The sequence below is a fragment of the Varanus komodoensis genome, unplaced genomic scaffold (assembly GCF_004798865.1).
Source record: "Varanus komodoensis strain SLA01 unplaced genomic scaffold, ASM479886v1 scaffold39, whole genome shotgun sequence".
NCBI classification, from domain to species: Eukaryota; Metazoa; Chordata; class Lepidosauria; order Squamata; family Varanidae; genus Varanus; species Varanus komodoensis.
The window spans coordinates 8,946,344-8,961,043 of NW_025335922.1; the positions used below are offsets into that span (position 1 = coordinate 8,946,344).

Consider the following 14,700-nt stretch of genomic DNA (forward strand, 5'->3'; position numbering starts at 1 on the left):
CTGCAGCATCACATAACAGATAAATTGTGACTGTGGATTTAAATTCTAAGCTCACTAGTCCAGAGTATCCTGCTTGGGGTAATGGGCTGTATGATAAGGCAATAGTTCCTTTCCATCCCAGTCCCCAACAGAGATGCAGGGTTAATGTTGCCAAAATATTTAAGTTTTTATTTTATGAAGCAGAAGGGTAAACAGCACATATGTTGCCATCTGGCACTGTGGGTGTTCAGAAATGGACAAGATGGCTCCTAAGCACTTTCAGCATTGTTCTGCTGAAGTGTTCTTTCAGCGTTGTTCAGTGACATTGAATTTAACATGCTTGGCTACGGAATGGATAGCTGTCCCACTTCTTATTGCTTGACTTTGGTCCCCAAAGATCTCCTTTCCTTCTTGTGATGCTATTGCAGGGTGATGGGTAGTCGATGACACTGCCTTTTCCATAACTTTTGCTATTTCACATCCTACAGTCTGAGACAAGAAAAGCTCATGCTGTATTTGGAGACTGCATTTCTATGCTCTTCCTTGAGATCATGATGCTTCTAAGGGACAAATGATACATTCAGCCAGCAAAGATCAGGGAAAATTGGTTTCAAAGTGTTCAGGAAGGCACCATCTGCAGGACAGAAACAGGAAGTGTTGTGCTTAACCGTTCCTTTCCCTACTCGCCACTTTTCCACAGCCCCCTTCTTCCCTACAGATGGAAAAGACAGACATTCGTCTCATCATAGGGGAAAGGAACTAATGTAATAGCTGTAAAGTGAGAGCAGCTGATGGCACTCAGCTGTTCCCCTGCTCATAGTGTCTCTTCCACAGGTCACCCTTGCTAGCCATTCAGTGGCAACCAAGGGTCCCAAATCTGTGTCTGCAGATCTGGTCCAGCCCTGAGATACCATGTATATTCTCTCTCTCTCTCTGGTCAAACTCCAAGGAGTGGCCTCAGAAACATCTTGCCTCTCTGACCTATTTGGGCCCAACTCCAAGGCCTCCTGAGGAGCCGGAACAGAAGACTTCTAGACCTCCTTTATACATCAGACTTTACAAGAGACTGGCAAATTATTGGGCTCCTGTCCCAAAAGGTAAGAAGATTTGCAAGAAAATCTACATTAAAAAAGAAAAGAAAGGGGCCTTCATGCTGGCTCCCCACTGTGTCCGTGTGGCATGACCTTGCAGCACGACTAACTGTTCCAGTGAAGTATATATGAGTTACTCTTCTTTTGTTATGTGAACTTCCTTTTTCCATCTTGGCTGCTTTATTTCCTTTTCAGCTATTAGAATGAAGCCCTGTGAAGTAACAAGGAAGCAAAGCATTTTGGCCTCTACTGGTCTCAACACAATTGTGTTGTTTCACTTTCTTCTTAATGGTATCTTTCTTCTTGGACCTCAGAAATCCCCACGGAAGCGACCTCAGAGTCCTGGCAAGAAGTACAGCTGTCTGCCATTGAATTTTCTGTCACTACGCAGAACAGAAATCTTGACTTGAAAGTAAGACATTAAAAATCCCTAATTTGTCTTCCTATTTGAAATTGTTGTTGCTTTCTAGCTGAAGGCATAACAACCTTTTTTTAAATACCTTAGGCCTGATATAGCAGATAAGACTTGAAAACAATGCCAAACTATGTTTGAGATGAGTGTGTTCTGTTGTAGTCTTTTAAAATTCACGTAGAGGTCTGCTTGCCATACCTGTACCTTTTGAAGTAGAGTGTTGCAAAAAATGAGTATCTGTTGCCAAGGCTTTGTCTGTGAACTGCAATTCCATAGGATCACAGAATGTGTATTTGAAAAGCTTTCTGCTTTCATTCACAAAAAAAAAGTGTGAAGGGGAAATTCCTAGCCCTTATGTTATAAAAACATGCTTGAAAGTACACGTATGTTGACTATACCCCCTGTACCAAAGGGGAGACTGTCAGCTTTCTAGCAGTGAAGAAGCTAGACTTCAGCACAGCACATGCGCTCCTTTCCCTTTTCCATAACTAGTGAAAGTAGAATTAATATGCAAAGTTAGAGTAAATGACAGACTTAGTTAAGCACATAGAACCATGCTAGAGGGTGTACTTTATGTAATTTACATAGGCTATAGAAGCCAGTTTTCTTTTGTGCAAAATTTTCACTTTTGTTGTCCATCTAGCACAGAATTTACACAGTCTTTTCTATAATTAATTCAAAAAACAGTTCCAGGATTAGTGGCCCTAGGGCTGGTTATTTGCTTCTTACTTAGACTTCCTCTGGATATATTCATCTGAGATGCCATATATGTAAAGTAGTAACTACTTGGGTTGCTGCACCGAGTAGCCATCCCTCTACAACCTGATGGACAATTACCAGTACATCCAATTTTAAATCAAATTCTCCCGGGGCAGTGTATGCTCAGTGAATCAAAGGAACGATGATTCAGTCTGCTAAGACAAGCAGTTAGACCTGATGCTGTTTGTATTTGAGATTCCCTCTTTGGTATGTCATCCTGGACTCTGACTCCAGGTCCTCCACAATAGCTTAATTTGCATCCCCTGTTTAGATGCTTCCTGCTTATAAAGTATGTGCAGTAAGGTCTGACTCCTCACTTTCCCCTTTGGGAATCTTTACCTTAGAGGATGATTGAAAGATGCAATAGGACATTCCTTCTCAAGGAATGTTGGTGGGTTGTTGGCGGGTTGTAGGTTGTTCACCATGTTTTATCTCAGCTAGATTCAAACAACTCAATAACCCATGTTTCATCAACAACCCATGGTTCAATAACAAATGATACTCAACCCATTGAGTGGGTTATTGTGTTTTCTGAACCCAGTCACACTCATTTTATATTATATTCTTAAATTTTTAAATTTGGAAAGAGGGTGAAGGTGCACACAAATTGAAGGTAAGGGTGTGTGTGTGGTGGGGGAGCACTCTATCTAGTGTTTAACATACACCCTAATAGCTCTGTCTTCTGCCTCCCAAGAAATACTTTTCCCAGGGAATGGGAAAAGCTTGTCATTTCATTCAGGGGCAGAAGGTGCCCCTGCATTCATTTATTCATTCATTCATTTATAGCTTTTATATACTGTCCTTCACGAAAAAGTCCCAGGATGATAGTACAGTGAAATAGAAGTATAGCATTTGCTTTTCAAAGGAGTATTTATGAGATTTTTTTAGATGTTAATAGTAATGTGTCTTTTTCTAAATATTTCTATTAGAGAACAGAAGACTTCATGAATATTTGCATTGAACCAGATACAATTAGTAAGGGTGACTACATAAAAAGAGGGTGAGTACTAAAGGAGCTGTAATTATATGCTTTATCATGCCATAAAATCTATCTCTCTATCTCTCATCAGTCGTTTTTTATACTAAGGAGTCTCAAGGACAAAACTAGACACTGGGGAGTTTCCATAACATGTGGAGTCGCTTGGGAATTTTGACCATGCACTGCATGCCTCCTCCAAACTCTTTCCACCTTCCACCCCCCACAGTCTTCCAGTACCCCAGTGGACACTGCAGGAGCACCAACATGTCCCCTGAGCCACAGGAAGCCATTCTGTGCTGGCTGCTTTTTTTTTTAGATTGCGAAAGCTGCAGTTAAAGGCACCTTTCCCAATCCGGTTTTGGGGCATCTGAGAGGTAGTCCCACCAAGGATGCCCAGTGGTACCATGATCACTGAATATATTTTAAACAATTTCAGTTTCTTGCCCACGTAGACAAGCGCCCATGTCACATTGCAGCTCTGAGCTCACTCCTGGTGGGATTTTTTTCCAGTTTTTTTAAGCACTCTTGCTGGTGAATCCTTGGGTTCTAAAGGGGGTGTTTATGTAGGCTTGGACAGCCCTCACATTCTGAAATGTGGATAACAGGAAACCACAAGGTCCCCTTAAAGAATCCTCAAGAACCTGTAAAAAAAAGATATTTGGGGGTACGCACCCTCTATTTCCCCTCCCAAATGGTTTCATCATTTTTGAGGGTGCTAGGAAGCCCCAACAGACCCCTCAATTTTGCAGTTCACCTCAAGTGGACAGCACCTCTGGAGCTGCAAAATCTAACACCCCCCCCCCTTGGGCAGGGGTGGGGCTTGTAATTTAAAGGGGCAAACCTGCTTCCTCACATGGGGATTTTCCCAAGTTTGAAGTGTCCCCTGAGGCTATCAGTGGCTAGTAGCCTTGTTGGCTATGTGCTGCTTCCCATGTGCTACTTCCTTTAGGAGAGACAGCATACCTGCATATACCAGTTGCTGAGGAGTTTGGGCAGGCAGAGGTCTTGTACCCATCCTGCCTGAGGAATCCTGTGAGCAGCTGGCCTGGCACCATACGTACCAAGTGCTGGTTTTGATGGACCTTTGGTCTGATCCAGCATGGCTTATCGTCTTATGCTAGCAGCAGGGGGACACTGTCAACACTTGGGGAACACCTGAGGCAGCAGACCTGTCCCCACCCCAAAACCAAGGATTGTGTTACAAAAGGGGGAAACAGCCTCTTGTCCCAAAGTGAGCTTCCCTGAGCATACCTGGACAGATTGGCTCTGTGCAAAGGGGAGGGGGGTTTGTTTGTTTTTTTAATGATAACCCCCTCTGAAGGTACTGTTTGGCATTCCCTGGGAATCTTTGGGGAGTGACCCCCTTGATTATTGTTAAACCGTACAACAAGCTATGGCTAGTTTGAAGTGGCTTATAAGCCACCTGTGAGAGAGTGCAGGGTTCAGATGACATGCTAAATCACCAAGGCTTATAAACCACCATGGGTTGAGCCATATTTTGCCATGTTGTGCCATTTTTTCTTGCTGGGTTTAGTTAACAGAAACAGAAAAAGAGAGGCTCTTTGTGATTAATCCCGGTCATTAATTTATGGTTTCTATGACCACTGCAAGGCTGCAAATCTTCCAGTTTCCTTGGATCTCTGCATATCTTTCTGCTGCTGATCTGCATTGACATTATGTATTAATATGCCTATGTCTACTTGAAAGAAATATATTCAAAGTTCTCATGCGGATGAGATGCTATCCGTTCTTCTACATGGGCAGCTGCAGAAAGATTTCTAAGAGAAAGTATTTTGGTCTCCCACCTTAAAAGAACATAGCAGAAGGGGTGGGTTTGCCATCCTTTAGGCAAAAATGGAATAGGATATATGTGTTATGGAAAGAGGGTGATATTTGTAAGTGTTGACATATATCTGGAGCACTGGGAAGAGTAGGTGTAAATACCAGCTAAAAAAGTGATGAAATTAAGATGCTTGTGGTAGCATAGATTCCATAAACCAAAGACTGCTTGTGCCTGCTGTGTGTGCTTGAGAGAAGAATGGGGGAAGCTGCACACTCTCTTTTGCTCTGGCAGGCCTATTGATTTATATAGTCATTTATTTGATAATGCTGGTATAGTATAATCTGAAGTATTACCATTAGCCATCTTGCACTTTAGGAAGTTGGAATAAGAGCATTTGAATTACAATATTGGTTTATGCTTCATGTGTCTGCTTGCACCCAAAAACAGCTTTTCTTAAAGAAAAATTGCAAACAGCCTTGAGAAACATTATGGATGAAAGGAAGCCTATACAATATCTAGAAAGTAATTACATGAACACTACTGACAAAAATGGCAGTGTATATAAATGAGAGGGAAGCAGAGAACAGTGTTAATGTCAGATTTTGAGGACACTGTCCAAATTATGAAAGCGAATCTGACATAACTAAGACATTGGTCCCTTGATGCAGGCAGGTCCAGATGTTCTGCATGTAGCAGTGGAATGCATTTAATGAGTTCTTTCAAGAATTCATGGACCATAAAGAACAAAAATATTTGTGCTGGTCTGTGGGAGAAAAAAACACAGAATCTCAGGATCAACCAAAATGCCACAAAAGAATTCGAAAGCTTGTACAAGTTTTGGGGGCATTCTGGATCATCTTAATGTAGGTATTTCTCAAATATGTATTTTCGGTGCCAAATATAATTACAGGGTTGAGAATAGGGAGTGGAGGAAACACTTGTTGCAATGGAGACCTGCTATTTCCAGCTCAGGCCTGAACTATTATAGATGGAAAATGGGGCAGGGAAAGCAAGAAGAATGATGCTGTGCAAATCCATAGTGAGACTGTTGAATTAAGGAATGGGCAGGAATTAACTAGTGAGGCCTCTGGAGGCACTGCAGGTGTAAACGAGTTGCTAAAGGAAACCATGAAAATAGCCCTTCTTACGGTTTGTAGGAAGCCTACATTTTAGTTCACTTGACTTTTCCTTTCCCAAATGCCTACGGGCTGATGTTTCGCTAAGATTTTGGAACTGGGAAAGTCTCCAGTTGATGATACAATGAGAGAACATTGTTAAGTCAGATAGAAGCTAGATGAGAGAAGGAGAGAGCGCCTCTGCTAACATTTAGTCAAAAGCTTTACAGGTGATTTCTTCTGGGCCAGCGTTCAAAGAAGAGGAATGTGCCCGTGCAAGCTGATTTGGGCTTGCAAAGCCCCAGTTCCATGCTCAGTGCTCTTCTGTGTGTGTGAGTTCCTGTGAAAGAGGCCCTGGATTTCAGGGGAGGGGAACAGGAAAGAAATGAGGGACAACTTTTTGCCATACCATCTTTGATAGAAGGGGTGCACAATGTGCAGCAAGCCCTGTAGGCTGAACCCCCAGAGTCATGGGGAAAAGGTCCAGGTGAATAAAGGAAATGCGCTGTGGTTTCTACCATACAAGCCCTATTCCAAGTGCATCCCCAGAGTGCTCTTGGAATTAGTGCATGAAGCTTCATGATGCTTCCTAGAGTGCGCTAGGAATGGAGCTTGTGGTGGGAACCATAAAGCCTTCTATAGTATTTTTTTCTGGGGGAAAAATCCAGGGGGATGTCACTTCAGCATGAGGCTTGATCAGAGAAGGGCAAAGGGGCAGCAACCAGCATCTTTGGATGGCGGGGTGGTTGGAGAACAGAGGTTTCTGGGAAGAGTAAGTTTTACCTTATCAAAGCTGGTGCTGGGCTTCTGAAACTGTCCTAGGCAGCAACTGGAGGTGTGAGCATCTTTCCATGCACTCCAGTAGACTCAATACCACTCCAGCGTGTGGCACGCGGCAGTGCAAAGCTGCGCACGCTAACCTATGCCTATGGTCCTCGCGCTTAGTCAGTTTAATCTAATGATATGGTATTAAATATATACAGATTTTTTTAAAAAATGAATTGTATATAAACTTATTTGCCTTGGGTTACATTTTGTTCTTCTCCTAACAGCTCTGCCTCTTTTTTCACCTTGTTGTCTTTTCACAGCTTTATAATATGACTTGCAGAGGTGTCTGCAGTCTCTGAAATTCTTAGCGAGAGAGAGAGAGAGAGAGAGAGAGAGAGAGAGAGAGAGAGAGAGAGAGAGAGAGAGAGAGAGAGAGATTCTTTTATTCATGTTCTCTACTCTTCTGGTACAAGGCCTAGCTTAAGTCTTAGCTTCAGCTGCTTCATGAGCTCATGGAACTGAAGAACCTGTCTGTGGCAGTGAGCAGTTTTGTTGGAGTTGAACCCTAACCCAGCTAAGAGCTTGTAGCTTTGACAAGTAACATACTGACTTCTCCTCTTTCTGTGTGTAAACTAAGAGGATAGCAGTTTTCCTTGCAGGTTGGCTGAGGAGATGAACTTTGGTTCCTGGTCTGAGAGGCAGCATAGTGTAGCATATCATGGCGTGCTGATTAAAGTTCTGAATTGGAACTGGGGGGATCTGGTCCCCACTTGGTGGTGAAGCTCAGTGAGTGACTGAGAGCAGTCACTGACTTGGCAAGAGGGAGAGCGTGCAAGAGGAAAAATGGCAAACTATAAATGCAGTAATAAAAAGAAATGAATAGACTTTGACATAAACCTCATTGATCTGAGTGGAACTGGCTTGCAAGCAAGTGTGCTTAGCATGAATTATTAAGGCTGATACCCTAAAATTTAAAGGGACTAGGCAGCTCAAGGTATTTGTAATCTGTTTTCATTTAGGTTAACCAACAAATCTTCTAGTTCCATAAGCTAAATCCTTGAATCGGCCACAGTTCCTCTCTGCTGCATTCAATCTGTAGTTTTTGCTTCTCATTGATGCATTCAGCTCTTTAGCAGAGATCAACCATCTGTACTCTTGCCGCTGTTTGGAAGATTACCCAAGTAGCGTATTTCCAGTATTCCTTCAGTGTTGTGCCTGCCCAAATGATTACAATTTCTGGACTACAGATAGTATATTCTTGGCAGGTGGCTCTGTAATGCTGCTTGCACTTCATTCTTTCAATTCCAGATACTGCTTTTCTTTCACTGACCCATTTTCTCAGCTGATGCTGACTCCATCCACCACAAGTTTGTCTGCCTTTTGAAATGTTCTCATTTTATTTCTCATCCCTACATATACTGTCCATATGATTATGCTTGAGGAAACAATAAAGGAAGATTGTGTCAGTGATCAGATTAAGCCCACTGTTTGAGGGTTTATAAACCAATGCTTCCCTTCTCCATATGTTTGGGCAATGCCCAATGCCAGCTCCCTTCTGGGAGGTGATAATCGCTTAGATAAATCTTATGATGGAAAGTTCTTTAACATTTCAGGGCACACATGTTCTTTTGAATTATCTCCCCGTCTCTTAGAACATAACACAAGATCAGTGAAAATGGATTCTTTGTGCCCTTTTGATGCCTAAAAGACTAATATTACAACACTGGAGGATGAACAACACTGTGGGTGGAAGATTTAATGAAAACATTCATCTTTTGAATAGGTGGCCTTTAGGTGTACTCTAGAAGTGGATAAATATATGGATATTTGGGGCGACTTTGTTGAAGCATATGTATAATTCAATAACAATGGTATGTTCTATTATATAGTAATATATAGCAGTGTAGGATAGGTAGGTAGGTAGGTAGGAGTATTGATTTTTTGGGATTTAACTTAAAACTTGTACAGCTTTACATCTGTCCACCCACCTCTGCAATGGTGCAGTTTAGTTGTTTTGTATTGCACAATAATGAAGAAAAAAGAACCCGTGGCCTATGAAGTTGGGGCTGACAGCTCCTCCCGCGCCCATCCCTTTTCATGCACTTGATCCAGTGCTATGAGCCAGCTTTGGGGCAAAGATGCTGGCTTCCATTTAGCCAGAGTTCCCCAGTGTGGCTGTACTAGGGAGCTCTGCCTGAATAGGGACTAGGACTAAAATGCTGAAAAGCCAGTGATGGGAGTGGGAGAACCAAGGGATGTTCACCGGGGGGTGGCTTCACAAACTCTGGTTCCTGAAGCCTGGAATGACCATTTAAACTAGGCTGTTGTGTATCTTTGCTGAGGATTCCCAGGTTGGCAGTCTAATACACACATTTGATTTCTAGCGTTGAGCATTTGGGGCAAAAGGACACTTTCAGATGCATTCAAGTGTTAGTACAAACCGTTTAACTACACTGATGCTGCCCTTCATATTAGAAAAATGAACTTCTGAAGCAGCTTTTGAGCTTTCTAACTGTAGCTAGTGCTCTATGATTAAAAAAAACCCTGCTAATGCAAGTTGGTGAGTTACCCATGCAGAAAACAATGATTTATATCCCTTTTGAATTTGTCACAGGGTTGCTTTTCCACATCATCCATCTCCTACGTCTCTCAATGAAAGATACTGTATTGCATTTCATACGTACATGAAACAGTTATATAATGCCTGCTACTATATTAGATTTCAGGGCAGTGCAGAAGCATAAAATAGCATCAACATCAGATAACATCACTCAAGTTATCTCAGCACTAGGTTTTTTTTATGATGGTACTTGGCTTGACTTGATTCTCATTTGACTTCTGCTTCTGCCATTGCTTAGCTACCTGTGAGCTTGAGCATATGACCTTCTCCTTCAGCATCAGTCTTCCCACAGCAGTCGGCTCACCACTCACCTCAGCTGGTGACAGAATTCTACAACTGAGCTAACACTAGTTGTGCAAATAGGCTTGCACAAGCTTCAGACACGATCCTGTGACTGTTTCTTTCTCATGCAGCCTGTTGACCTCACAGTGCCTTCCTGTCTGAACCTTCTGCTGTTTGTCTTGTTATAAGTTTTCCTTTCTACAGGAGGCAGAGAAACACCTCCACACCCCCAAAACCTTTGCTGGTGGCTGCCATGTTTAAGCACGTATTTTGAGCACACATTTTTCCTCTGTCTCTCCCTCTGTTTTGAGCAGCAGTCAGAAGATTCAGGACCCTCACTTATGTCCTGAGGGAGGCCAGTGTCTGCAGGCGAGTCGGTGCATCTTGCAGCTTCCAGAGGTATGGTGTAAAATGTTGAGGAGTATGTAATTGTTTGCCGTTCCTTTTCTCAGATGGCTTGAGGAGGAGCAGGTGGTGCAACATGCAGGCCATCTAGGTTTCTTTTCAGGCATTCTAGCTCACAACTTGAAGCACCACACTATTGAAGCCACAGCAGAGTACACTAAGCACTGTGGCCAGTGACTGTTGCAACAAAATTAATATCCCTTCAGTGTGGAACTCATGTCACAGGAGAACATTGCACCGCCCAGGATAAGGTGCGAACACCAGCTCTTCTTGGTATTTTCTGGTATCCCGTAACCATAAAAAATGGCAGCTTAGATGCAGATTTAGGCTGTACATCTGTTTAGTTTTTCTGATGTAACCAGTTTCTATAAACCCAGTTTTCTTTGCAGAATACCGAAGGCTCTTTGGCTATAGACAATGAAGAGTATGAAGCAATGTCAGTGGAGGTGAAGCTGTTACCCAGGAAGCTGCAGTTCTTCTGTGATGCTGTTAAGAAAGAGCACATGCTTCAAGGTGCATCCTAATCAAGGCAGGTGATGTGGCACCTATTACTAGTCTGGTATTTACATTCAGTGAACTGCCTGCAGATACAGATCCCTGTAAAAATGTTCAAGAAAAAGGTGTTATTTTAACAGCACCACTGACAGATCCTTTGAATGAGCTGTGCATGAAGACTGTATATGCTTCCTCAACTTCCATGAAAACCTTTGTTTTGAGGAATGATCTCAATACATGAGTAACTGGCTTTGTACATTCTGTGTTCTCTTGCTAGGAAGAAGAGAGGGTAGCTATGATTTAGCCATTCATTTGCCTTCTCTTCTGGTTATTTCTTGGGGGAAGAATAACTTCCCAGTACAACCATTAAGCTCAAGCCCTTTTTGGAAATGTTGGCATTGGTGTGAGTCCAGATTTAGTCATCCTCGAGTTAACCTGTTGAAGTCAGTGGATCTTATGCTGGTTATGATGAATTTAATTCCCATTGATTGCAGTGAGTCTATTTTATGACAGTTTCTGGATCCAATCACCTGTGTATCCCTATCAAGACAATGCAAGTGTCACACTTCCTGGATTGTTTAAATACTTTAAAATGCAAAGGTACTGTCAGACTCCCTGGATTTCTGCAGTTAAGCACAGACTGTTTCGACTACTGGCTCTCAATTGGAAATGAAGATGGAAAGAGAGAACAAAGTCAGGCTTTTATGCATGTAAAGGACATGTATTTCTGAGCCGTGGCCTTTCCCAGAAAGTACAAGCTTTTGTGGGCATTGTGGATGGAGAAATCTGAACTCCCAGTCCCTTGGGAAAGGAGACTAATGTGATGAAATCCGCGTAACATGTCACCTAATCACTAAGGTGCCAATCGTTCGTGCTCTTCCATTACTAATGTAAACAGTCTTGAAGTCTTTCTCTGTGTCAGAGAAGCATTAGGTTTTGGAATTACACGTCCTGTAAAGATTTTCCAGAATAATCAACAGTCACAAAGAGCAGCTGTGTTAAAAGTGAATTTTAATAGAGTAAAAAAGGCTATTATAGTATGTACACAAGTCCTTCTTGGGCTTCACATAAGCGGTGGCAATTCACAAAGTTAGTGCTTTCCCTCTTACTGAAAGAGTAAGAAAGCCATTGGTGCTAGAACTTAGTGAGAAGAGGCTAGCTGCCAATCAAATCCTTGGTGCTCTTCAGCTGTTCGAATCTGGAGAGCGCCACCCATGCTGTCTTTACAGTCACCTCAAAATAGCATCTTTGAACTCTTGCAAAAACTCCACATCTACTATCGAGGAATGTCACAACCCTTACGCAACAAGCTATGTACTTCCTTTGCACTGAGAAGGAGAGAAAAAGTGCTCTCAGTAACATTCAGAATTGCAAGAAATTGGGCAGGATTGGCTGTGTTTGACCTACACCTTATGAGGAATGTGTGCATGAACTGGTATGCGTGGCTCCAAACTGGATTAGAGTGGGGTGCTGGGGAAAGGAGGGTCACATCCCTGCCCTCACCCTCCTCCAGTCAGGCTCTCTCCTCACCCTCCCAAGCTGTGAGCGCCACTTGGTAGATGCAACAGGCCATTGTCTCTTTTCCCCAGTGGCACTAATCACAACTTCAGCAGGTAGGGAGAGATTTTGAGCATGGAAGCAGCGCTTCCTGTGGCACTGCCACCCAGCTCCAAGTTCAGGGAGAAGAGCAAATCCCTTTGCTTGGAAGTCTTGGGAAATCCAGGCACAGCCCTCCTACACAATGTGACGCTTTGGCCTTCGGTCATTGCCCGTGGTGGTGAAGTGATGCTTTGCTCTAGCACAGGCTGCTCCCTTGAAGCGGTGCATGTGCGTGGTGTTGCTCCACAGAAAGCCCGTGCAGCTCAGTCTGCCTCAGAGCTCGCAGCTGCTTTTCATAGATGGGAACAGCGTGAGCTATTGCTTGCAGAAAGCATTTTAGCGGAGTTCACAGATGTTTCACTTACATGGGGTGAAATGAGCCTTCACTTTCCCTATTGCTGCCATTCACAGAACAGACTTTTTCAAAGGTTTGTTCACATGGCCAGCTACCGTTTCGTGAAGCTATCCATGCACGAGTGTGAACTCAGCAGTGGTATGAACTGTGCCAGGTATAAGAATGCACTACACACTGTGGCGCGTTGATGCTACAGCCACTTCTGACAGATACTAGGAAAAGGGATGGAGGAGTTCAGTGCTAAAGCGATGTCCCCACTCCCCATGCAGGGCTGTTTTGTAAAAGCTGCTGAGGGTGGTGAACAAGTATTTCATTCTTGCTTCTAGGAGAAATATCTAGAACACTCATAACACATGGAGCATGTTGAGCACTTCAGTAATTTCTCCCTCATTAGCATTTCTATAACAGACTGGCACATTTCTTCCTGTACAGCAGGGGGAGCATCACAGACTTAATAATCATACAGTTGAATAGGAAATTCGTGTGTGTGTGTGTGTGTGTGTGTGTGTGTGTGTGAGAGAGAGAGAGAGAGAGAGAGAGAGAGAGAGAGAGAGAGAGAGAGAGACACTCTGACCGACCGACCGACCGACCGACCTTATGTGGCTAAAGCGGCACCATCCACAATGGAGCTTCAGCAGACTTGTAGGAAGGGAAACCCTTCCCTGGGTGTGGTGTGGCAGAATACTCCAGTGTGTACTGAGCATGCTCAGCAAGCAAGCAACACTGAATGCTGCAGGGGGGCGGGGGGAAATGAATGGGAGACGGCATGGCTACCTGGCTGGAGCCAGCTCACACTGCAACATGTTTTGCAGGCCTTCCATTGCACCTTCCATTTCTGCTGCTGTCCAACGGCAGTGGTTGCACACCCGTTACTACCCCTGCAGGGAGAGCAGGTGCTTGTACAATGTACTGGGGCTCTCAAAGATGAGCAGTGCACATACATTTTAACATTTTTTTCTAGAAAGTTCCAAGGAAGTTGAAGAAACTTCCAGGGGTTAAGGATACACAAGGCAAAAAGGAAGCAATTTTGATCCTGCACAAGGGAGTGTTCCAACTCTGTCAAAGCATAGTTTCTTCTCAAGGTAACAGACAAACTTTGAATCACATTGACCTTTATCAAGCAGCCTGATCCTATAAAGTACCTTCAGTTGTCACAACACAAGGGCTTAAAGCTGCATCTTAATCTTGGTGAGAAAAAAGTTGTTGTCCTTCTGTCAGAAGCTGCAGAAGTCTCAAGGGGGAAAAGTACCAACATTTGTCCATGACATTTTGAAACTATATTAGAGCCCCACACATTAGAAATTTTAGATTAAAAAATGCCCATCTTCTGTCTGGCCTACTTTGGTCTTGCCTAGCTCTTCATTTAGATTTAGAAATTGTATTTTTATGACCTATACAGGAATAGGTTCTGCCACTGTCACTTCTCTGGTGCTATTGGCTCTGGGTTTAAAAGCAACTGACTAGTTCTTAATTTTCTTCAAAGGTGAGCCTTCAGAAAAAGTGCAGGTATGTGACCCCTTGCAGACCTCTTACAAAATGGTAACCTCATCACATGTGCACCTTCCGTTTTTGCCTCCTGTCAGCTGCTCTCACACATGGAAAGTGCCATGGGATAAGCTTCAGACTTCCAAGATAACACGATTATTGCAATGACAGCATTCAATGCACAGGAATAGAGGTCCCACTGAAAGCTGAGCTGAGAGATGCATTTTACAGAAAGTGAATTTGGCTTGGGATTTTCCTTTTACAACACAGATGGGGAATGCCAGCTCATGTTTAAAAGTGATTTCTGTGCCTGGAGGCTATGAGCAGTTCAGCAGTCAAGAGGAAGGGGACCTGGTAGACAGAGTTTACTGGGAATTGCAGGCCGTTTTTTGTCTAAAGAAGCAACATATGATTGTGCCTTAAATTAGGCAGAAGAAACATACCTTTTGTCTTGTAAGTATACAGCTTATGTTATAATGTCCTGTCAAGTAATCTCTGCCTTATGATGACCCTGCGAATGAAAGCCTTCCAAAATGTCCTATCCGTGGCAGCCCTGCTCAGTTGTTCTTGGAG

The 14,700-nt window shown here is 43.2% G+C and overlaps 1 protein-coding gene across 5 annotated transcripts in view; it reads left to right on the forward strand.

Moving 5' to 3' along the window:
- Positions 1 to 11,728, forward strand: part of AGK (acylglycerol kinase) — a 53,660-nt gene extending 41,932 nt beyond the window's left edge. For all 5 annotated transcript variants that reach the window (XM_044441028.1, XM_044441027.1, XM_044441030.1 and 2 more), the window contains 5 exons: positions 929 to 1,076; positions 1,385 to 1,482; positions 3,171 to 3,241; positions 10,103 to 10,187; positions 10,583 to 11,728. In XM_044441028.1, the coding sequence (XP_044296963.1) occupies positions 929 to 1,076; positions 1,385 to 1,482; positions 3,171 to 3,241; positions 10,103 to 10,187; positions 10,583 to 10,717 (537 nt within the window). In that variant the 3' untranslated portion in view covers positions 10,718 to 11,728. The remainder of the gene's footprint in view (positions 1 to 928; positions 1,077 to 1,384; positions 1,483 to 3,170; positions 3,242 to 10,102; positions 10,188 to 10,582) is intronic.
- The last annotated feature ends 2,972 nt before the right edge of the window (positions 11,729 to 14,700 follow it).